The sequence below is a fragment of the Bos grunniens genome, chromosome 28 (assembly GCF_055505025.1).
Source record: "Bos grunniens cultivar Pamir isolate PY7600 chromosome 28, Bosgru_T2T1.0, whole genome shotgun sequence".
NCBI lineage: Eukaryota > Metazoa > Chordata > Mammalia > Artiodactyla > Bovidae > Bos > Bos grunniens.
The window spans coordinates 3,271,574-3,296,713 of record NC_141192.1 but is presented as its reverse complement, the minus strand read 5'-3'; the positions used below and the strand labels follow the sequence as shown (position 1 = coordinate 3,296,713).

General features: G+C 49.1%; 1 protein-coding gene across 22 annotated transcripts in view; it reads right to left on the bottom strand.

The window, feature by feature from the left end:
- ARHGAP22 (Rho GTPase activating protein 22) overlaps window positions 1-25,140 on the bottom strand; it is a 179,292-nt gene that overhangs the window by 61,151 nt on the left and 93,001 nt on the right. For 5 of the 22 annotated variants that reach the window (XM_086381241.1, XM_086381253.1, XM_086381240.1 and 2 more), the window contains exon 1: window positions 17,389-21,854. The exons of the other annotated variants lie outside the window; for them this stretch is intronic. In XM_086381241.1, coding sequence (XP_086237367.1) covers window positions 17,389-17,440 — 52 coding nt within the window. In that variant the 5' untranslated portion in view covers window positions 17,441-21,854. Of the gene's footprint in view, window positions 1-17,388; window positions 21,855-25,140 lie in introns of those variants that run through there. 22 annotated transcript variants of the gene reach the window in all.

The following is a 25,140-nucleotide window of genomic DNA, read 5'->3' as shown; positions in this document are numbered from 1 at the left end:
TGGCCTCTCTTCCTTCCCAGATGAAAGACCATTTATCTAATACATGTGTGCATTCCATTCATAAAATGTTTCTGAAGTATGCCGGGGAAACCTGGAAGGCATTAAGGGAACCCCTCTCGACCCTGTGAATCCACAAAGGCATCAGGGCTGTGGTATCAATGCAAATGAGCAAAGCAGGACAAGAGAGGCCACAGCCTGTGCAAAAAAGAGGCCTAAGTCTAAGCCCGTCTGGTACTTGGAGATGTTGAGACAATGAAGGAAGGATTTTTGACAGAGCTACCTGGACCTTCCTCCCCTCCCCCAACTCTCCCCAGCACATTCTAAGTGGGGGCGGTGAGGGGGGTCTACAGACAAGAGGCTGACTGCCCATCCAGCTGCCAGGAGTGGCCTGAGAGTGGCTCCCCATCAGCTCCATGCCCCACCCTCACTCTTGCCTTGCATGAGCCCTGTATGCCTGGCTCCCTCCTTCTAGTACTCTATTTGGAGTAATACGGTATTTTACCAGCCCTGTAAATGGCCCAGCACAAACCTGTCCTCAATTCAAAATTACATGACTAAATTGGAATGAAGTTAAGCAGCTTTATTCAGAACCAAGAGCAGGGGTCCCTCGACTCAAGGGTGAGGTCCAAACTTTTGAGAAAGTTCAAGTCTTTCTACCTCCAGAAGTTGCTGATGCACACTGGGCGATTTTTTCAGAATCCTCAAAAAAGGCTCTGCAGGGACCAGGATCAGACAGAACAAAAGTGGGTCACAGATATGGTGGGGCAGGGGCGGGGGGGGGCGCTTAGACAAGTCATTTTTTCTTTTGGGGGCTTTTAAAAACATTCCCCTAGAAAATGAGGTCAGACTAGGTGGATCTCTGAGGATCCACCCACGCCTGCCCCATCTGAGCCCGTAATCTCTTAAGTCCCCATAATTCCATCATTAGCAAGATGAAACTCAGAGTAGACTCTCACCTTAACTCTCCCCAGGAGGCCTATACTGGAAAAGAGCTTGCTGATTCCCCACGCTGGACTGGGACGAGGCAGGTGGCCCTGGACGTGACCACTGAGTCAGAGGTGCAGGTGTCTCCCAGAGGACCCCAGAGCCCTCTGTCCTAGGGAAGACTGGTGGACTCTCGTCCTACACAAGCACTTTCTCTCCAGGCCCTCGCTGATGGGGACAGCCTGGTGAGGCAGTGATCTGGCCAGGTGACACGGAGGTCTCGAGCCCAGGGTATGGTCAGACGCACTGCAGGTCAAAGCGGGCGAGTCAGGACTTGGGCCCAAAGCAGCCTGACTCCAAGGCTGTCCCCTCATCTGCACCCCCTTGCAGAGTGACTTGGTCTTTTTCAGTCTGACTGTCTTCAACAGTAAACTGAGGAAGTGAAAACGGCTTCAGTTCAAAGGTCTCTCCATGCTCCCAAGTTCAAGTCTTTCTACCTCCAGAAGTTGCTGATGCATACTGGGCGATTTTTTCAGAATCCTCTAAAAAGGCTCTGCAGGGACCAGGATCAGACAGAACAAAAGTGGGCCATAAGCCACATCTGATCCTAGGTGGCCAGTCCTAGATAGTGGGGAGGCTGCAGGCAGTGACAATTTACTACCTGGTTTGGGAATGTTTCAGCAGTTTACAAACCTCTGAGCTCTTCTGGTGAGCTCCCTCTGCATGTCTGCTGTGCCTGCAGCCCTCCTGGGCAGGAAGGTGTCTGGGAGCTGGCAGGTGAGGGCCCTGCTGATGAGAGGCCTAGGAAGCAAGGTGGGGAACAGGTGCAGGGGGCCCCTGCGTCAGCTCCTGAGTTACACCTGGTGCTCTGCACTTGCAGAGACAGTCACATGGCAGGCGGGGCCGCTGTAACTCACTGATTGTGACCCGGCTGGTTATAGGAGACTGAATGGAACCCCGGGGGTGCCCGCATCTTCATGACCCTGGTGTATCAGAGTGAGCACTGAGTTATTAACCATCCCTCCCGCAGCTGCCAGCTCCAAGGCATTCTCATGGAGAGCTAACAGGGGAGGGGGTGCAGGGCTGAAGCCTGCAGCACTCCCTCCACCCCCAACAAGCCCCCAGTCCCCATGAGTCTGAGCAGGTTCAGGGAATGGCTGTGCCTGGCCCAGCGGCCAGCTGCAGGGAAGGGCTGCAGTCTCCAGCCCAAGAGGAACTCCAGCGGGGAGAAGGTCTTGTGTGTGCCTGATCTGAGAGAGGAAGCTGGCTGGGTGTTGTGGCTTGGCTGAAGCCACAAAGGAGAAGCTTCTGGGTTGAGACCACCCTTTGACTTTTTCCGAAGTGAATGTGACACGGGAGTACCCAGTCCTTTCATTCCAAGTTTCATCAGTAAAGGCCAAATGCCACTTCTCGTTTTGCTCTCACTTGAGTGTTCTCCACTGCCAGTCATAAAAGTGAACACCTGGCCTGGAGCTGTGTGGTATTAAAATCAAACTGTGCGTGTGACAACAGCAGACTCTGCTGCCAGACAGCCTGAGTTGGATTCTCAGTTCTGAGTGGCCTGGTGCAAAGGCCTCTATGCCTGTTTCCTCATCTCTACATGAGACTTGTTCCAAACGAACTTGTTCCAATGAACCGGTTCCATATTGGGAAAGGAGTACGTCAAGGCTGTATGTTGTCACCCTGCTTATTTAACTTATATGCAGAGTACATCTTGAGAAACTCTGGGCTGGATGAAGCACAAGCTGGAATCAAGGTTGCTGGGAGAAATATCAATAACCTCAGATATGCAGATGACACCACCCTTATGGCAAAAAGCAAAGAGGAACTGAAGAGCCTCTTGATGAAAGTGAAAGAGAAGAGTGAAAAAGTTGGCGTAAAACTCAATGTTGAGAAAACTAAGGTCATGGCATCTGGTCCCACCACTTCATGGCAAATAGATGGGGAAACAGTAACAGAGTTTATTTTCTTGGGCTCCAAAATCACTGCAGATGGTGACTGCAGCCATGAAATTAAAAGATGCTTGCTCCTTGGAAGAAAAGCTATGACCAACCTGGGAAGCATATTAAAAAGCAGAGACATTACTTTGGCAACAAAGGTCTGTCTAGTCAAAGCTATGGTTTTTCCAGTAGTCAGGTATGGACGTGAGAGTTGGACCATAAAGAAAGCTGAATGCCAAAGAACTGATGATTTTGAATTGTGGTGTTAGAGAAGACTCTTGAGAGTCCCTTGGACTGCAAGGATATCAAACTACTCCATCCTAAAAGAAATCAGTCCTGAATATTCATTGGAGGGACTGAGGCTGAAGCTGAATCTCCAATACTTTGGCCACCTGATGTGAAGAACTGATTCATTAGAAAAGACCCTGATGCTGGGAAAGAGTGAAGGCAGGCAGAGAAGGGGACAACAGAGGATGAAATGGTTGAATGGCACCACCAACTCAATGGACATGAGTTTGAGCAAGCTCCGGGAGTTGGTGATGGAGGGAGGCCTGGAGATTTGCAGTCTATGGGGTCGCAAAGAGTCAGACACAACTGAGTGACTGAACTGAACTGAACTGAGACTTGTAAAGGAATCCACTTGAGGATTATGGTGAGGACTAAATGAATTCTTATGTACAAAGCACTTAGGATGGTGTTTGGCACACAGTGGGTGCTACGTGGACTATCATTGCTTTCATTTCAGCAAAACAACACTAGCCTCATCATTTTTTAGAGTCTTACCCTAAGCCTTGCTGCTGCCGCTGCTAAGTCGCTTCAGTCGTGTCTGACTCTGTGCAACCCCATAGATGGCAACCCACCAGGCTCCCCTGTCCCTGGGATTCTCCAGGCAAGAACACTGGAGTGGGTTGCCATTTCCTTCTCCAGTGCATGAAAGTGAAAAAATAAAGTGAAGTCGCTCAGTTGTGTCTGACTCCTAGCGACCTCATGGACTGCAGCCTACCAGGCCCCTCAGTTCATTGGATTTTCCAGGCAAGAGTACTGGAGTGGGTTGCCATTGCCTTCTCCGACCCTAAGCCTTAAGGCAAATAATAATCATTTCCATGACTGAACATTTTTCTGTGTGCAAGCAGCCTCATATACAGAGACTAATTTAAATTTTCCCTTGACACAAACTGGTGAGGTTGCTGGTATCCCAATTTACAAGGTATCCCTCTTTGGCTCAGAGAAGTAACTTGTCCCCAAGGCTGCAAGGACAGTAGAAGGAAGAGCCAGAACTCAGCACCAGGTCTGTCCAACTCCCAGATGCAATAGTTATAACATTTCACACTACCCACTTGAGACCAAACCCTCAGGCACCTTAACTCACCCCCAAGTCATCACTTAACATCTAGGTAAAGGTGAGGTAAGATGGACAAGATCTGAACCAGAGAAGAGCTAAGGACCTACCCACATACTCTGGTATGAAATAGCATCTTAGAAAGTCCTATCCTGGGACATTGTCACAATTGGACAACTCCCCAAAAAAGCCCCATTTACAAAGCATTGTCATTATTTGACCTCACTCTGTGGAAAAACCCTATCTCCAGGGCATCAGTCAAAAGAAGTTGGTAGTAATTCTTTAATATTCAGTTCAGTCCAGTTCAGTTCAGTCGCTCAGTCGTGTCCGACTCTGTGACCCCATGAATCGCAGCACGCCAGGCCTCCCTGTCCATCACCAACTCCTGGAGTTCACTCAGACTCACGTCCATCGAGTCAGTGATGTCATCCAGCCATCTCATCCTCTGGCATCCCCTTCTCCTTCTGCTCCCAATCCCTCCCAGCATCAGAGTCTTTTCCAATGAGTCAACTCTTCGCATGAGGTGGCCAAAGTACTGGAGTTTCAGCTTCAACATCAGTCCTTCCAAAGAAATCCCAGGGCTGATCTCCTTCAGAATGGACTGGTTGGATCTCCTTGCAGTCCAAAGGACTCTCAAGAGTCTTCTCCAACACCACACTTCAAAAGCATCAATTCTTCGGTGCTCAGCTTTCTTCACAGTCCAAATCTCACAGCCATACATGACCACAGGAAAAACCATAGCCATGACTAGATGGACCTTTGTTGGCAAAGTAATGTCTCTGCTTTTGAATATGCTATCTAGGTTGGTCATAACTTTTCTTCCAAGGAGTAAGCGTCTTTTAATTTCATGGCTGCAATCACCATCTGCAGTGATTTTGGAGCCCCCCCAAATAAAGTCTGACACTGTTTCCAATGTTTCCCCATCTATTTGCCATGAAGTAATGGGACCAGATGCCATGATCTTCGTTTTCTGAATGTTGAGCTTTAAGCCAACTTTTTCACTCTTCACTTTCATTTTCATCAAGAGGCTTTTTAGTTCCTCTTCACTTTCTGCCATAAGGGTGGTATCATCTGCATATCTGAGGTTATTGATATTTCTCCCAGCAATCTTGATTCAAGCTTGTGCTTCTTCCAGCTGCCTAAAACTGATACTAATTTGGGCAAATAAGTTCTAGCCAAAAGAAGTTATGGGGAAGGAGAAATATACCGGGGGCTCTGAAGAACTCTGACATTTTTCTGGATGCCTACAAGGCCATGTACATGTGTATACCTGCATCCATGAGCAGTAAAGACTTGGGAGGTCTCCAATCTCTGACCTCTGGCCAACTTTAGGTCCCTGCGCAAGTAGGAAGTAAAGATTAAGTCACAGTCATAAACTACCTAAGCATCTAAGGTGTGCCCCAACACACACACACACACTTAGCAAAAAATAGAAGACTTATTGGTTAAAGGCATTTAATGGTATCTCTGACAAATCATTAGCTGACCACTAAACTAACCAAGGAAAGACTTCCATGGCTGTATACTACAGATTTATAAAACAGCTACAACAATAACAACAAAAGCAAGGGAGGGAAGGGAATCTAATTTGCAGAGTTGACACATTATATTATTTACAGTGTCCACTTTTCAACAAAAGATTATAAGATACATAAAGAAAGAAGAAAATGTGGTCTATACACAAGGGGAAAAAAACTGTCAATAGAAACTACTCTTGACTCAGATGTTAGATTTCTTAGACAAAGATTTCAAATTGGCTATTATAAATAAGTTCAAAGAAATCATGTCCAAAGCATTAAAGGCAGGTATGAGAATGATATCTCACCAAATAGAGAATGTAAATAAAGAGATTTAAACAGAAAATTTGAAGTTTAAAAGAACAGTAAGTAGCATGAACAATTTACTATAGAGATTCAATAGCATATCCGAGCTGGCAGAAGAATCAGTAAACTTGAAGATAAATCAACTGTGATTATGCAATATGAGGAGTAAAAGAAAAGAGGATGAAAAATGAACAGCGCCTCTGAGACTAGTGGGGTATCATCAAGTGTACCAGGATACACATAGTGGGAGTCTTAGAAGGAAAGAAAGGGGTTCAGTGCAGTTCAGTCGCTCAGTCGTGTCCAACTCTTTGCGACCCTATGAATCGCAGCACGCCAGGCCTCCCTGTCCATCACCAACTCCCGGAGTTCACTCAGACTCACGTCCATCGAGTCAGTGATGTCATCCAGCCATCTCATCCTCCGACATCCCCTTCTCCTCCTGCCCCCAATCCCTCCCAGCATCAGAGTCTTTTCCAATGAGTCAACTCTTCGCATGAGGTGGCCAAAGTACTGGAGTTTCAGCTTCAGCATCATTCCCTCCAAAGAAATCCCAGGGCTGATCTCCTTCAGAATGGACTGGTTGGATCTCCTTGCAGTCCAAGGGACTCTCAAGAGTCTTCTCCAACACCACACTTCAAAAGCATCAATTCTTCGGCACTCAGCCTTCTTCACAGTCCAACTCTCACATCCATACATGACCACAGGAAAAACCATAGCCTTGACTAGACGGACCTTTGTTGGCAAAGTAATGTCTCTGCTTTTGAACATGGTATCTAGGTTGGTCATAACTTTCCTTCCAAGGAGTAAGTGTCTTTTAATTTCATGGCTGCAATCACTATCTGCAGTGATTTTGGAGCCCAGAAAAATAAAGTCTGACACTGTTTCCACTGTTTCCCCATCTGTTTCCCATGAAGTGATAGGGGTAGACAGAATACTTGAAGGAGTAATGGTCAAAAGCTTCCCAAGTCTGTTGAAAAACGTTGATCCAAGAATCTCAACGAATTCCAAGTATGATAAACTCAAAGAGATTCATACCAGACATATTATAGGTAAACTATCTAAACACAGAATCTTAAAAGAAGCAGAATGATTCATCACATACAAAGAATTCTCAACAACAGTTAATATCTTATCAAAAACCATGGAAACCAGAAAGCAGTGGGATGACATTTTCCAAACACAAGAAGAAAAGAGACTGTCAACCAAGAGTTCTATACCTATCGAAACCATCTTCAAAATGGGGAAGAAATTAAAGACATTCCAAGATAAACAAAAACTGAGAGGGTCCATTCTCTGTTGTGGCACGTAAGTAGCACAAGAAATGCAAAGGTGAAACAAGAGGATGCTGGACAATCACTTGGCTCTACATGAAGAAATAAAGAATATCCATGAAAGTGGCCGCAATTAAATGCAGAAGGCAGTGTCATGTAGCTCTCGGCAGCACTCTTCTTGTATCTGATCAAAGGAAAACTGTTATTTACAAAACTGTTGATGGACTTATGACGCATAAAGATCTAGTAAGTGTGACAATAATGCACAGGGGAGAGAGGGAACAGAGCTACATCGGAGCAAAGGTTCTGTATGCCACTGAAGTTAATGTAGTATTACTCTGCAGTAAATTGCTTTAAACTAAAAGACTAATTGTAGTCCCCAGAAGAGTACGAAAATAACTTCTAAAATACTGTAAAGAAACAATAAGGAAATCAAAGCAGTACATAGGAAATACCTATTTAACGCAAAAGTAGGCAGTAACGAATGTAGAGAACAAAAAAGACATGTCACATAGAAAATAAGTAGCAGAATGGCTGGCATCAATCCACACCGTCAGTGATTACATTAAATGTAAATGTATTAAGTACTCCAACAGAAAAGTAAAGAATAACAGAATGGATTTAAAAATCAAACTACATGCTGTCTATAGTAAACACATTTAGATTTCAAAACACAAGTAAACAGGAAGTGAAATGATGGAAAAAGATATGCCGTACAAAAATACCCAAGGAGAGCTACAAATATTGAACCAAGCAGACTTTACGACAAAAATGTTACTGGAGACAAACAAGAAGATTTCATGATGAAAAAAGGCTGACCCAGCATAAAGACATAATAATTATAAACAAATATGCCTTAACAACAGAACTCCATAATTTATGAAGTGAAAACAGAAGTAAGATTCAATAATAATAGTTGGAAACTTCGGTTCTCCATTTTCAATAATGGACGGAGCAACCAGGCAGAAAATCAATAAAGAAACAGACGCCCGAACAACATGGGTAACCAGGTGAGCCTGACTCATAGCGCTCCCCCTGGCACGTGCAGCCGGGTAACCAGGTGAGCCTGATTTATAGCGCTCCGCCCGACAGGTGCAGCGCACACCTGCTTCTCAAGCGCATGTGGAGCGAGTTCCAGGACAGCCTGTACGCCAAATCATAGCACAAGCCTTAAGCGCTTAAAAGGGGTGGATGAAACAAAATACGGAAGCATACTCACTGATGATAGAGTATAGAGTGCAGGTGACAGAGGAGTGGAATTAAAAATCAATAAAAAAGGAAATCTAGAGATCGCGTAAATACGTGGACATCAAACAACTCACTCTTAAAAAGAAATGACCACAGAAATTTAAAAACCATTTTCAAATGAATGGAGATGAAAACACAACATTATCAAAACCTATGGCATACAACATGCTTAGAGAGAAATGTACAGCTATAAATGTCCACATTATAAAATAACAAAGATGTCAAATCAAAACCCTAACTTTCCCTTCTATGAAACTGGAAAAAGAACAAACCAAGCTCAGATCAAACAAGTAGAAGGAAATAATGAAGGCTAGAAATAAGTAAAACAAAGACTAGAAAAATAGAGAAAACCAATAAAAACAAAAGTGTGGTTCTTTGAAAAGATGACCATATCTGACAAAATTTAACTAGACTGACCAAGAAAAAGAGAACAAGACTTAAATTTCTAAAATCAAGGATGAAAAAGGGGACATCACTGCCAACCTTACAGAGATAAAAAAGATTACAAGGGAATATGAATGCTCTTATGCCAATAAATTAGATGGCTTAGATGAAAAGAGAAATTCCTAGAAAGACATAAGTATCAAAACTGACTTAAGAAAAAATTGAAAATCTAAATAAACCTTTAACATAAGACTAAGTTAATAATTTAAACATCCTCCAAAATGTTTTATTAATGACTTCTGCTAATCATTTAAAGGATGACTATCAGGTAGTTTCACTGGTGAATTCTACCAAACACTTGAAACGTTAATACCAACTATTCACAAGCCCTTCCAAAAAGCACAAGAGGAGCGAATGATTCCCAATTCCTGTGCAGCCAGTATTCCTCCGATATTGATAACAAAAACAAAGACCAATGTTCCTTGTGAATACAGATATGAAAATACTCAACAAAACACTGGCAAAATATAATCTAAATGCTCCCCAGTTGATGAGTGAGTGGATAAACCAAATATGGCATAATCACACTATGGACTGGCGGTTCAGTGCTAAAGAATCCACCTGCCAATGCAGGAGACGCAGGTTGGATTTCTGGGTTGGGAAGATCCCCTGGAGGAGGAAATGGCAACCCACTCCAGTATTCTTGTCTGAAAAAATCTCATGCATGGAGGAGCCTGGTGGGCTACAGTCCATGGGGTCGCAAAGAGCCGGTCACCACTGAGCAAATGAACACGCACGCATGGACTATACCCAGCCATAAAAAGGACTGAAGTAGTGGTAAGATGCTGCAACATGGCTGGACCTTGAATATATTATGCTGAGTTAAAGAAGCCAATCACAAAAGGCCATATATTGCCCAAAGGTATGCTGTTAAGTGGTTGCCAGGGGCTGCAGGATAAGCGGGAGGGTTATCTTAGGAATGGGAAGTGACTGCTAATGGGCAAGGGGCTTCTTTCTGGGGTAAGAAAACTGTTCAAAAACTGGATTATGGTGATGGTTGCATACCTCTAAATATATTAAAAAATTACAGAGCTTTACATTCTAAATAAATGCATTCTATGATATTTGAAATATATCTCAAAAAAGATGTTTAAAAGAGTTAGGTGATGGGTGTTTGGGGGAAGAGCCCAGCAAAAGGTCTAATTCAGGCAGGATGTGCATGAGCTACATAGCTGGGTTGGGGCAGGTACGATAAGGAGAACTATTTAGGGGTTCATTTTACTTGGATGCTCCCCATTTGGGGTCCAGGATTCCTGAAAGAGCATCCCTTCACGGTGCAAGGACCTACCAACAAAGAAGATGGGAAAACACACATCAGGCATTTTTTTTGCCCTCTCCCTCCAGGAATTTAGGACTCGAGCTCTCTGGGAGGCTTCCTGCCCTAATGGCCAAGGTCAAGGACTTCAAGCTCCTCCAGGATTGGCTCCTCTTCAGGCCATAAGTCCACCCTCCAACCCCAGTAACAGCAGTGTTGACCACGGCTGTGTGCTGGTTAAACAGACCTGCTACCCTGCCATCTCTCCTCCACCCCTAGATGAGTGCTGGCTGAGCCCCTCTCTGAACAGGTAGGAAAAGGCATTCGACCTTCTTATGCCCCGTTGCTAAGAGCACAGAGCAGTTCCGACTTTCCTCAAAAAATCATCTAAGGTTCAAGCTGAGAGGGACCTTGGAGACCATCCAGTTTTGCCTCCTTCCCTCTCTGGAGATGAGGAAGCTGAGGCTTGGAGTGGTAACGCGGTTCGAGAAGGGCAGTACTAGGATCGTCGTCCAGCCGTCTGACAGCCCTAGAGGTTGGCATGCCTGTCGCCATTTACAGGTGAAGATGCAGAGGCTCGGAGAGGTGGGAAGTGGCCGGGGGTACTTGGCTGGGAAATGGAACCAAATAGTCCAGCAGAACCTGCTTCCCTTTTTGAGAAACCCACAGGACTGCTACCCCAGGACATCTGAATGGGGAAGAGGTAACAAATGGGGACACTGCTTGGAAAGCAACTGTGACCCCTGCAAGCCCTGAGCTGCAGCTAGGAGGCCTCCAGGCTCTGGGCTTCAAGCACAATCCTGCAGCACAAGGCTCGAACACTCTGACGCACCCAACCCACCTCACATCATCCTCTTCAGCTCGTCACACCCTTAAGGTTGAGTCAGGCTGCAGGGCTCTCTCGCCTGGCTTCTGGCAGCCTTCCCAGACAAGAGAACAGACAGAGCCTGTCCTGCCTTCCCACCAGGGGGCTTCACTTGGTGAAGGGACAGGTTCTGCAAACCGACACGCAAATACTTAGTCACTGTGATAGGTGTTCTAGAGGAAAGGCAAGGGATGGCATGTGAGCAAATGCCAGGGGTCAGAGAGGGCCTCTCAGGAAGAAGTGACACAGAGCTCACAGCGGGTGCCACTGGAGTCCCTTGAGCGTTTCTGAGCAAGCGGCAATGGGACCCGGAGGGCCGCTGGAGCAGGTGCTGGCTGGAGCTGGAGGATGGACTGGAATGGGGAGGATCCATGCAGAAAGACCGGGAGACCACTCTAGTGGTTGGGCGGCAGGCTGGTGGCTGGACCCGGGGAGCTGGCATGGACGGAGACAAGTAGAGAAACTCAGATGGATTTTGGAAATGGAACTGGCAGAACCTGGCGTGGGCAGACTGGAGGAGGAAAACGGAAGTGAGTGTTTAGGTTTAGCCTCATCAGCTTTGGCCACTCTCTAGGCCAGGAGACAACCAGCGGAAGTGTCAAGCGAGTCTGGCGCTCAAAGTGAGGCCTGGGCGGAATAATCACTGTGATTCTGAGAAGGCCACCAGCAAGAGGGCCGAGCGGACGGGGCAGAAGTGAGTCCAGCAGCGTCGGCTTCTGCAGGAACCTGGAGCAGCGGCAGAGAAGGAGCGGCTGGGAGCTGCACTGCTGGGAAGCCTCGACCTGACCCACCTCCACTGGCCGGGGAAGCCCTTCCCTAGTACGTCTGTTGCTCTGGCTGCTTGTCCTATGAGACTCAGCTTGGGCATCAGCCCTCCCAGAGCACGCAGGCCTGCTGCTCTCCCCACATTCCTTCCCAGCCTGTAACATCACCTTCTGCCGCCTGGGCCTCTGCTTCGTCAGGCTGTGAACACAGTGAGGGTGGATACTGTACCCTCCCTAGCTCTTTATCTTCATGCCAGGCACTAGGCCTGGTGTGGAGCCAGCGCCACAAATGATCATTAAGTGAACTGCCCAAGATTGCCTATTTAGCAATCTTGGAAGAGTTTGTGGAAAATGGAACCGTCTCAAGAAAGTGGGCTCAAAGCTTGCACAGACGTTTACAGAAGAGAACCAGTTCTATCACCCCCAACCCGGGGATGGCAGTCTCTCCCTCCAGGTCAGCAAGGGGCTCCTCTGCCCAGCTTGAACTGTGCTTAGTCACAGCATTCCTGCCCCGCCCACTGGCCTCTGTGCCCTGGCCACTAGACAGCCAGACATGCCCCTGGATATCAGGAAACGGGCCAGGAGTCCGTGTCAATGCCTCACGCTTGCTCGGAGAGCTCCACCAGGTGGGGCTGGACTCTCCCAGGCGGACTGCCTCTGGGACCCTAGGCGTCAGGAGACGGAAACAGGCGCAGGGAACACAACTGTCTCCCTGTTCCTGCTGCACCCACTGCTCTCCTGCCAGCTTCTCTGCCAAGTGCAGAGCCAGATCACAGAGGTGACGAGACGACTGTCAGCTGGGCGGCACAGACCCACACCAACCAGGCACTAGACAGAACGAAATGGACTGGGCTCGTGGGTCAGGGTTTCAGAGCTGCTTCCAGGCGCAGGCCACCTTCCTAGGGCTTGACTGAAGGCATCATGAGAAGGCCCGGTGTCTGCAGGGGCCAGGGAGGTCCAGGCTGCGTGGTGGGGGGAGGTTGGAAAGGGGCTGGGGAGGGCTGTCAGGCAAACCAGCAAGGCTAGAAGCTGGGCTTTCTCTTGTAGGCACTGTGAGGCCAAGATGCAGTTTGAGGAGGGACATGAGGTGGCAGGAGCCATGCACGGGATGCTGGCTTGGGCAGAGGACTAGAAGACGCAGGGATGAACTTGGGATGACCAGTTGAGAAAGCCAGTACAGTTGAGATGATGAGGGTCTGCAAAAGCAATTCAATTGGCCTTGGGGGCAGGGATGTGGTCGCAGCCCTGGGCAGGATCTCAGGAGCCGTCAGCCTTTGGTCACGGGAAATGACCCTGGGCAGGCTGAGAGCCAGGAAACCGGGAGAAGGGGCTCCAGCTGGGGTGCTGGATCTGCAGGCTGGAGGTGGGCACTGCACAGGTGAGGGGCAGAGGATCTGGCGGCTCTTTCCTTAAAGGTGATCAAAGCCACTGGGACCTGGGGTGAGATGTGTGGGAGAGACTTACTGCAGAGTTCAGAGGGTGAAACAGAATTCACAGCCAAGCTTGGTATACGGGTGGGAGAATAGCTGGCCAGGAGAGGTATGAAGGACCAGGCAGGCACAATCCAGGAGGAAGGGCGTGGGGCAGGCTCTCGGGCGCTTGGAGGAGTGGTACTGTTCACTAGGTCCAGCACCAGCGAGGGGTCACAGGTAAGTGCAGGAGGAGCAGAACGAGGCAGGGCCAGCAAACTGTTCCTGGGGGGTGTGGTGGTGACGGAGGGAAGGAGCAGGGGGCTGGGCCTCTGGAGCACCTCAGGGCAAGAAACTTTACACAAAAAAGTGTTCTGATGAGAGACGGAAGGCAGGTTCACAGGCTGATAGAAGGAGTCAGCGGAAGGAAGCGGGAGAGTGCTGGGAACACAGGACAGGATGGGGGCAAGGTTCCCGACGACAGGAGGGCGCCCAGTGCTGAGAGCAGGGGGAAACGTGGCGGGCAGAGGAGCAGTGGGGGGCGGCCAGCAGGCCTCGAAGGCCTCAGGGCCCTGTCCGCCCTTGCCCCTCCCCGGCCTCGGGCAACAGCTGCCTCAGCGCTGCTCCAAGCCCTGGCCTTGGGTCCCAGTGCAGAGTTGAAGAAAATGAAATCTGCCACTGCACAGACCCACCACCGAGCTCAATACAGCAGAAGCATCGGGAAATGTCACCTAAAAACAGAGAAATGAGACCATGTCCTGAGAGTTCAGAGCGAGCTTGTTCCCCTCTGCTTTTAGGAGGGAGCAACCCTTCTCTGCAAGGCAGATCCTGCTCGCTGACGTTTGGGCTTCTGCAGAAGCACCAAGGACTGCTCCAATTGTGTATGGAGAGAGAGGTGTATGGCAGAGGCTTTGCAGAGTTCAGAGGGAGAAACAGAATTCACAGCCAAATTCAGCGTACGGGTAGGAGAACAGCCGGCCAGGGGAGGTAAGAACGACCAGTCAGGCACAATTCAGGAGAAGGGGCGCAAAGTATGACAGCACCTGCATATGATAGTGAATGGATTCATACTGTGGCATATTGTGCCCCCATATGTGTCTACAGTAATCCCTCCCCAGGTCCAGGATGCCCCCCACCCCCACAACTCCACCACCAGCAGGAGAGAAGGTGTCCTCTGGAGAGAGTGCCAGGCTTTGGATTTTAAAGACATTAAGCCCAGATCTACTACGGTGATTCTGGCACGTGATATATTTTTGCTGCTCTCCTTATGGAATTTACTACTTGAGCCTGCCGATTTTATCAAGGACACTTCTACTCAGAGACAACATGGTCAAATATCCTGTTGTAAAAGTCTGATTCAGAAATATCCAAGAATGAAATCGCTAACAACATCTGTTGTCTTGGGGAAAGGTATACCAATGACTAATGGATTCTCTTTTGATCTTAAAGAAAAAACACACACTTTTCTAGTCTGGAAAGTCAGAAAGCTTCTTCACAGGCAGCTTGTAACAGCTACACAACACACACACCCCTACATACACACCCCCTTAAAATAGATGGACTGCATCACTGCTATGACAACTGAATCACAGGCCAAAGAAGTGTTTCTCAAAGTGTGTTCAAAGATACAGATGCCATGAGATGCTCTACAAAAGGCAGGTTCCCTGGGCAAAAGTTTGAAGACTGTATCTATTAACACTCTCCACCTGATTTGGAGATGCACATTTGCACCAATTAACATGCGGAAAGTTCTGAAGTCTTGCAGTGAAAAGCCTCCCAAAGTTTAATAACTCATGATTTCTAAGGTTACGGCCAAGGAAACCTTGCTCCCCTGTTTATGGTAGAACTTGTTTGGAACAATGATCCCAACTGTCTCCTGCCCAGCCAGACAGGTGCAAATCTGTTAAATGAGGCAACGACATTTGAACATTTGGAGATTTTACACTAAAAAACCGAATGTTGGGACTCCCCTAGTGGTCCAGCGGCTAAGCCTCTGAGTTGCCCATGCACAAGGCCCAGGTTTGATGCCCTGGTCAGGGACCTAGATCCCACATGCCACATGCAAAGATCCCACATGCTGTAACCAAGATGCAAGATCCCACACCTCAACTAAGATCCAGTGCAGCCAAATGAATATTTTTTTCGCAAAAGCCACAAGTGTCTGCATTTCTGGGCCATCCTGCCTGCCTGCCAGTGCTGGCTGCCTGCTCGGGACAGGGCAGGTGCACTCGGGCACCGCAGTGCTGCCCAGCCCCTCTCACTCCAGGATTGCCCAGCTCTGCTACTTTAGGTGGGCTTCAGGACTTGCTGGATGATTCAGACTGGGTCCCTGCTCCCAGGCTGCACTGGCCAGCTCTGTCTCAGGATGGGTTGGGAGGATGGGAGCAAAGTGGGAAACACGCCTGCACCAGGCCTGTTTCTCACACGGATTGTGCAACCTGGGGTCCATAGTCCCAGAAGACAGCCCCAGCAGCACACCCTCTTACTGCTCCCTTCTGGGGTTACTAGTTGAGTAAGTACCTTCCCTAACCCAGCCCTGGCAAATCCACCTTTGCTTCTAGGATATAAGCTCCACCTCCCAGTAGGATGTACTGAGAAATGGCCCAGAAAGACCAAAGTGGCTCTAGGCTCCCACTGAAATCCTTGCTGCTCTGCGCTGGGCTCCGGCATGACCTCAGTCAGCATGAGCCAGACCCTGCCCTCTGAATCCTATGGAGGCCCTGGTTACTGCAGTAGCCAAGATACACTTGCCCTCCATCTATTCCTTCCAAACACAAAAATGCATATGTAAAATTCTTTTTTCTTGTTAAAATCAAAGTTAGGAAAACTGTTGCTCTAGGGCAATGAGAACCATGAAACTCGTCTTATTTCATTTGAGCTGCACAAAAGTTCAACCACAGATATTATCTTACGGCCAGATTAACTGGGCTCTTTCTCTCTTTGCTCTATATGATCTGTTTAAGTGTAGGGCCCTATTTAGTTTTGTTATATTTACTTCTCATGTTAAAAACGACCTCAAACTCTTTGTGAACAAACCAATACATTTGCGCCATCTTTATCATCACCTGGACAAGAGTTCTTCAAGCTGCTTGACACATTCCAACCTTTCTGTATCAGGATCCAGAATATACTTTTCAAAGAATCAGAACCTGGCGCCCATCTGGTAAAGCCGGCGCCCACCTTACAGTTTACAGGCAAGGCTTCCCAGACTCACCTTGTCACACCAGTCACTTAGGGAAGCCCTTAAACACACAGCTTCGCAGACCCTTCCCCAGAGCCTATCCAGGAAGTAGGTCAGAGTGAGGCTAGGCAATCTGCATGTTTAATAAGCGAGGGACAGGTGGGTTTTAGGTTCCCACGAGCTTGGGAGGCGCTGCGGTAAAGGGTTGCATTATCTTGTTTCTGGCAATCAACAGGGATAGTTTCAGCCAGTCAAGGGTTAAGTTAGAAGGGCCACTGCCCAAAGGAGGCCGGACCTCCGCAGCCGCCAACGTCCTCGGCGCGTTTCTCGGCTTGGAACCCTCTCCAAGCCCGCTGCGTTCCACAAGCAAGCTCCCCGCGACTTTTGGAAAACTCTGAGTCAGGGCCCCTGGGTCCAAGTTTGTGACAGAGGCGGGCGTGGAGAATGAATGGCCCCGCTCCGAGGCGGTTAAGCCGCAGAGGCGGCGACGGGAGCAAGCCAGGCTCTCTGCAAAGGACCTGCGGGCGGGGCCGGGAGCCAGGGGCTCCGCCGACCCAGCCTTGGACTTGGCGGACGAGCAGCCGGCGCTCACCGTCCGCGCCGGACCCTGTAGGGCGGGCTTTCCCCTCCTCTCGGCTCCCCTTCTACCCCGGGATGGGACCCTAACCTCCAGCCGGGCTCCGCCGAGCAAGAGGAGCCTCTGGACGCGCGCTTCAAAGTTCGGACACCGGGGGAAAGTTGCAGCCACAACTGAGCCCTTTCCACGGCGGAAGCAGGTGTCGGGTGGCCCAGGGAATCCTGCGGACAAATCCCCGAGGCGGGACCGGCAGTGTCCCGTGGCTGCAGGAGGGAACCGGCGGCGCGCGCCCCTCGCCTGGGCGCCTAAGTCCCGAGTCCGCGGCGCACGTGCCCGCCCAAAAGTTACCTTTGGGCGCTCGCAGGTGTCCCCTCCAGTCTTTGCAGCAACACAGCCCCATTGCAGCAGCCTACGCCCGCGGCTCAGCTTCGCTGCCTGGCGCGCCGCCTGCTGCCCGCACCCCCGGAGCAGGGTGGCTGATGTCCGGCTGGCGGACGGTGCCCAGCCCGGCACGGGGCCACAGACCCGGCCGCTCCGTCTCCCTTACGCTCCGTACCGGTCCCGCTCCGCGGGTATCCCGGCCTCCGGGCAGACCCTGCTAATCAATAGGAGAATGCGCAGATCGCGCCAGCCGCCGGGCCGGCCCGCTTTTATCTCCGCGCGCCGGGGCGGCCCCTACGCCGGCTCCCTGCCCTCGCGGGCGCCCTCCCCACGGCCCGTTACTCTCCCGGGGCGCCGGGCTGTGCGCTCGCGAGGGGCCGCCAGGGGGTGCTGTGCGAGCCGGCGCGGCCTGCGGCTCCCTCCTCTACCCGCAGGGAACCGTGGTGGGGGATGCTGGCAGACCGGAAGGAAAGGTCCCCTCGCACTGCAAGGGCGGCGCCACCCCTCCCCCAGCATCCTCTAAGTGGTCACCTCGTGGTGACTTGGGAGGTGTCTACGAGGGCCACCCTGCTCTCCGTTTCCCAGCTCGCCTGCACTCTATAACTGAGGAATTGCCCAGGCTTCTCCCAAACCTGCCTGGGCTATCCATGGACTGTGTGACTTTGGGTAAGTCATTTCCCCTCTGAGACTGTTCTCCTGAGCACAAATTAAAGGTTTGATGGTGTCAAGTTACTCAAACACTCTGTGCTCAGTGTCCTCATCTATCAGATAGGAAGAATAATAGAAATGCTTCGAGGGATCCTTGCGAAGATGTAATGCATAATCGTTAAAATGATCTAGGATTCGAGGGATCCTTGCGAAGATTTAATGCATAATCGTTAAATTGATCTAGGACACATTTGGCATTTTGTGAAGTGCTTTGTAAGTGGGATGGAGAAGGAAATGGCAACCCACCCCAGTATTCTTGCCTGGAGAATTCCCTGGACAGAGAAGCCCTGTGGGCTACAGTGCATGGAGTTGCAAACAGTCCGACAGGACTGGGCAACACTTGTAAGTGGGCACGATCGTCATCATCACATGTTTGTGGGGGCTTGCTTTGGTGCCCTCACTCTGGAAGGTAACACTCGAGGTGCTCATTAAAACTAAAAATGCTCAGACCCTGGGGCCAAGCGAGGAATCAGCCCACACTCTCAGGAAAACCCATACCAGGCTTTTCACTGCAGCGCTGTTTGTAACTGCAAAAAATTGAGACCAAAAAGATGTTCGTCAGTAAAGGGATTATCAAATACACTGGCACTTCCATAAAATGAAATGCTATCAAAGGAGGGAGCTGCAGCTGGATGTTGAAGATCTATGGATTCATAGTACTTATGTAAAACACACACCTTTAGAACATTATTCCACTGTATAATGCCCATTCCATGCCAGGCACTGCTCTAGACACTTGGGCCAGGAAAAATACTTGGGAAGAAAGCAAAATAATCAAGTGGTTCCCTCCAGGGAAAGGGCAAGAGATGAGAATGGATTGAAAGTGGGTGTCAAGGGAATTTAGCATTCTTATGGTGGTCTAATTTTTTAAAAGGAAGGCGTATTCATATATTGTAGAGTTAAAGTCGAATGAAAGAAATTATTTCAACTGTCTGGCACAGAGAAGGATTCTCAATATTAGATTCCCTCTCACCCATCCAGTTCCTAGGTTCTGTTCCTGCCCCTGAAACAGGGCTATGGTGAACCTCTGATGGCCTCTGCTCGACTGGGATTTTCTCCTTCCCTCCCTACCTCTATCCCATCTTGAGAAAATAGACACAGTCTGGAGGAGAGCAGTGGCAAGGCCAGGACCAAGGCAGAGGCTGCCTAGAGCATGGAGCAGAAGAATTAATTGTTGGGGGTGGGGGAGGCAGGGGAAGGGAGGAAAGAATGACTTGGAATAGGGGAGAGGTTTTCCCAGGAGTTAAGTCTCATTCAAAGAAGAGATTAACAACAGTGGGACAGATTTCTGCCTCCCTCTCAAACTCTCCAGGAAGACCCGGGTGAGGCTTCTTCAGGCAGAGAGGAGGGCTGTCCTGCACTAGATCCGGAAAGAAAGATGTTTTCATTTCATGACATGAAGGCGGGGGTTACAAAGAGGGAGTAACTGAGAAAAAACAGAGAGACCTGACTTCTGGTTGTTGCCAAGTCATTTTAAACAGTTTTAGCACCAGGCAAGATCACTTAGTCACAGCGGGCTTAATGAGGCCCCAGGAATTCCAAGCTAGAGCTTCCTGCATTCAGGGAGAGCATGTGCGGGGAGCGAGCCCCCGGGTGATTGTCCAACAGCCAAGTCCTACATTTGGAAAGCAAGATTTAAAAGAAAACATCACAGCAGCCATTGTGGGCTGCTTGTTTATCTTTCTAAGAGGAAGTAGCAAAGCAGGATCATTTCGAATGAACCTATTATAGAGGGTCAGCATCCCCATTGAACCGTTCAAATATATTTTGGGATACTCAACTTTTCAAATATATTTTGGGATACTCAACTTTTCGAAGTGGCTTTAAATATCAACTCCCAGGGCAGTTTATGAGACAGAACACAAGGCAAGAGTTTATAGTATTACTGCCTTTGGTTTCACACACTTTTATTGTCCTGATTATATACTGTCTTTTTATAGTTTTCTAGTTGTGTGTCTATTTCTCAAGCGGGGAGGAAAATAACATTAACCATGTGTTTAACTATGTGTTTTCCACCAGGCAACTCATATGTGCTATTATCTCAATTAACCACAGGACTACCCATAAGGCACCATTAGATTCAGTTTACTGAGGAAGAAACTAAAGTTCAGGAAGGCAAACAGACTTGCCCAAGACCAGTGAAATGACAAGTGTCGGAATCAGGATGGATGGATGGGTGAATAGACAGGTGGGTGGGTTGAGTGGGTGAATGAGTGGATAGATGGATGAGTGGGTGGGGGGGGTGGATGGGTGGGTGAGTGGGTGGACGGGTGAGTGGGTGGATGGGTGGATAGATAAATGGGAGAATGGCATTTACCCCATTAGGCATAGAGTCATGGGTTGCAATTGCAAAAGCACATACTGAGCACAGAATTCACCTGAAAAATTAAACTCTGTGAACAAAGCCCCTGAATTGACAATGACCCCAGACCATCTTAAATTGAGTCAAAACGTCAGGATCACTCAGTGCTCCAAGGCTCCAGCCAAGCTCGTGCCACCTGACTCTAGAAAACTGAGCAGGGAGCTGGGGGCCCCTGAGACATATTCCTGAGTTGCAAGGCCAACATCCGACACGTCATGGGAATGCAGAGCCTGAACTAGGGGGTGCGCATCCAGTGAGTAGGATGGGCTCTGGGAGGAGGGCTGGACACAAGCTTTGCAGGACAACGATTCTGCCGGGCTACCCCCACCCGCCCAGACCTCCACTTCCTGCTACTCAAAGTTTGGTGGTGAGAATATGGGTTTATTTTTAAGGAGGCTGCTGTGGAATCTTAGCCCTCTAGAACCTGAGTGTCAGACATGTGCAGGCCATTCAAGAATTTACTTAGGAGACTCAGTACCTGGCCTTTATACCCCTCTGCAGGAGGGTGGTTTCTCCTCCCAGCTCATACCCAAGGTATCCCCAGGGTGCCATCTCAAGATGTGAGCTCAGCCCTGGGCGGCTCAGGGAAGAGTAGAAATGGGGACATGGCGTCTTCATCATCAGTGCAGCTTTGCAGAAGAGTAGAAATGGGGACATGGCGTCTTCATCATCAGTGCAGCTTTGCAGAAGAGTAGAAATGGGGACATGGCGTCTTCATCATCAGTGCAGCTTTGCAGAAGAGTAGAAGTGGGGACATGGCGTCTTCATCATCAGTGCAGCTTTGCAGAAGAGTAGAAGTGGGGACATGGCGTCTTCATCATCAGTGCAGCTTTGCAGAAGAGTAGAAGTGGGGACATGGCGTCTTCATCATCAGTGCAGCTTTGCAGGGCTGCTGCGACCGTTCATTCATTCCTCCATTCATTTATTCACCCAGGCACCAAACGACGACCGAACACAACTGAACACCCAAGTGGAGCCCGGGACTGAGCTCTGGGGGTGCCAGGAGGACACCTGGGAGCTCTGGGGGAACAGTGCCCCAGTCTACAAAGGGCGGTCAGAGAGGCCCTCCAGAGGAGAGGTCTCTGAGGTGAGAGCTGAGATGTGATGAGGAGTCTAGCCTCTTGGGGGTGGCGTGGGAACGATCCTCCAACGAGCAAGCAGTGTTATCACATGAAGAAACAGGGCATTTAGGGTATGATGCAGTCTGTGATTCTGACTGATCAGCCTGGTGCTGGAGTGAAGGGGGGACGAGAAGGGGGAGACCAGAGCAGGAGAAAGCCGACAAGCAAAAGGCATAAGGCAGACAAGAGATGCAGAGGAGACGGAGATCAAGCTGAGCTGTGTACTAGCAAGGTAGCCCCCAGCAATCCACACCCCCAGGCCCCACACCCCGTGTGCTCCGGTCTCCTGGAATCCGGGCCGCCCCACGACTTGCCTTAACTAACAGGTGACAGGAGTGAGTGACCCTGGGCCAGCCCTGGGCCTAAATTCTAAGAAGCTTGGTAGCTGCCACTGTTGTCGTCCAGGGAGAGCAGTGGGACTCTCCTGATCCTGCCATGCTCCGGGAAGCTGGGCCCAACCAGGTCAGGCTTCGCGAGTGAGGCCGCCCTGGAGGCGGGTCCTCCAACTGATAAAGTAGAGCAGAGGCGAGCTCTCCATGCTGAGCCCTCCCACGCTGTAGAACAAGAGCAAATACACGTTTGGGTCACTGAGGTTGGGGTAGTTTATTAGACACTGACACAACTGAGACCTGGGGGGCGGGGGTAAAACATCTCCCTAACAGCCACGCCGCCTGGCTGAGAGCACAACAGTCTATGGAAATTCAGAGCAGTCCCGTGTGTTCCCTGTCATCATTGTTTCCACTTTACAGAGGAGGGCTGAGGCACAGGGAGGTGAGGTAACTCACAGCTGATTAGCGGCCGAGCGGGATTAGAATCCAGCCTGTCTTGTTTTGGAGCCTCTGTTCTTAACTCTATGGTAGATATTTTGAAGGGAGAAGGAGCAGAGTTGGGGATGCAGGCCCCCGCAGGTCTAAGGCATGTCCATAGATGAGACTTATGGTGAAAAAAATAGCCCTTGGGGAGTGCTGGAGGGCATCAGAGGGCATCCGTCAGTAAGGCCGTGCGAGGCTCACTGCTGTGTTAGCTTCTCAGAGTAGTGTCTGTTCCCTGGTGGCTTCCCTGATAGCTCAGTTGGTAAAGAATCTGCCTGCAATGCAAGAGACCTGGGTTCGATCCCTGGGTTGGGAAGATCCCCTGGAGAAGGGAAAGGCTACCCACTCCAGGATTCTGACCTGGAGAATTCCATGGACTATATAGTCCATGCGGTCGCAAAGAGTCGGACACGATTGAGCGACTTTTTCACTTTCACTGTTAGCCTTGACACCTGATTAGAGGGGGCTTCTTGAAGATAAAAGCACTTTGTACAATGCTTATTACAAATCTACCCCTATGGGTGCTGGTATCTCATTTAATTTTTACAAATCTACCCCTATGGGTGCTGGTATCCCATTTAATTTTCACGGCAGCCTCATGATGGTGACATGGCATAACGCTCACTTTAGAGGTGAGAATATGGAACCTGCCCAGGTTATATGAGCTCCCAAAGTCACAGAGCTGGAGGGTGGGGGAGCTTGTCCTTGAATCTGGGTAGACTGAGCACCACAGGACACCTTTTAACAACCAGCCCCCCGCCTCCTGCTTTGGGGCCTCTGTTCCCCTCTCTCGTCTTCTCCTCCTATCATAGTTCTGATCTGTGATAGGAATTTGGCCAAAATCCAATGTGCATATGCCATACATTCAACACTCACAGATGTTCTGGGACTGGAAGGGACTTTATCCATTCTAATACAGCCTTCTCATTTACCATGGGAAATGTGAAGTCCAGAGATGCTAGATCCACTCCGCATAAGCATTTCTTCAGGGCCTAGGATGTGCCGGGCACTAAAGCTAAATTAGTGACAAGTCAGGGCTTTCCCCAGTCAACCTCAGTTTTTGCTTTGAAACAGATGTAGAAATATGATAAGCAGGAAACAGGCCTCCCCGACAATCTCTCTAAATGAGTTTTGTGCACGATTACCTCAGTACATGGAAGCCAACTGATTTGGATTTAGCTATGGACGCGTTCAAGTTGTGGTGCTGGAGAAGACTCTTGAGAGTCCCCTGGACAGCAAGGAGATCAAACCAGTCCATCCTAAAGGAAATCAACCCTGAATACTCATTGGAAGGACTGATGCTGAAGCTGAAGCTCCAATACTTTGGCCACCTGATGAGAAGAGCTGACTCACTGGGAAAAACCCTGATGCTGGGAAAGATTGAAGGCAAAACGAGGAGAAGGCAGCAGAGGATGAGATGGTTGGACGGCATCACCGATTCAATGGACATGAACTTGGGCAAACTCCAGGAGAGAGTGAGGGACAGGGAGGCCTGGCATGCTGTAGTCCATGGGGTCACAAAGAGTCAAACGTGACTTAGCAACTGAACAACAGCCTCAATCAGGTTAAACATGTTAACTAACTCCCTCAGACACCCCCATTATCTCTCAACAGCACTGGTGGTATTCACTTTACAGACTCATTGTTCTGGGTTCTTTTCTTTCTTTAATGAAGAAGGTCATTCTGGGGAAGACAGGGTTTATTTGAAGCAAGCCCACACTGCTTTGTGCTAGAAAAGGCTGTGGATTCCATACGGATTGGTATGTCTTTTCCTTTCTCTTAATGAGACTTAAGTCTCATTTCTCTTCTTCCTTTGGCTATCAGGATGCTCAGGGAAATTTTAAAGTCCAATTTTGGCAAGTATGAAGGCCCCAAAGTAGGTTTTCACATTTATGTTTTTGTTTCCTGATTTTACTTTTCTACTTTTATTTGCATTTTCTCAGGTCTTTAATTTATAAAATTATTACTATTGTGTTACCTTCATGGTAAGTGTTCTCATTAGAAGCCATTTCAAACCCTTTGTGGAATAACATGAGTATAAGTATAAGTGAATGTAATACATTCTATTTTAAACAAGGAATTGATAAACTTTTTTTAAGGGGCAGATTATAAATGTATTGAAACTTTGCCACGTTATCTCCATAGCAACTACTCAACTCTGCCCTGGTAGCATGAAATCAGTCATAGACAATACAGAAACAAATGGGTGTGGCTGTGTTTCAATAAAACTTTATTTACAAAAGCAAGTGGTAAGCCATATTTGGCCCTTGGGCTTTATGTAGTTTGCCCTCTGTTCAGAAGAAATTTAGAGCATTGGGAAGTTGTTTCCTCTTGATGTGGGAAGTACTTGGCTTAGAAAAAAAGTGAATTCCCATCTCTAAGAGGTGGGGATTCTGTCCAAAATGTCTAGTTTCCACTTCTGGGTGACAGATTAGGGAAATGCAGCTGCACAAACTGTCTGGACAGCTGGCTCTCAGGAGAGGCCGCAGTGCCCAGGAAGGGCCAGTCTCTGACGCGGTGGTTATCTGAAGTCTGCCAGCCAGAGCCTATTCTCCTGCACATTTGCTGTGCCCAGCCCTCAGGGAGGGGGGTGCCCTGAGGGCAGGGCCCTAGAGCTGCATGGCCAGCTGGTTTCCCCAGCTCTGGCCAATGGGCCTTCAGCTGCTGCGGACGTTGTTCATGGAAGGAATGTGTCTGCAGCTCCAAATTCTCACAG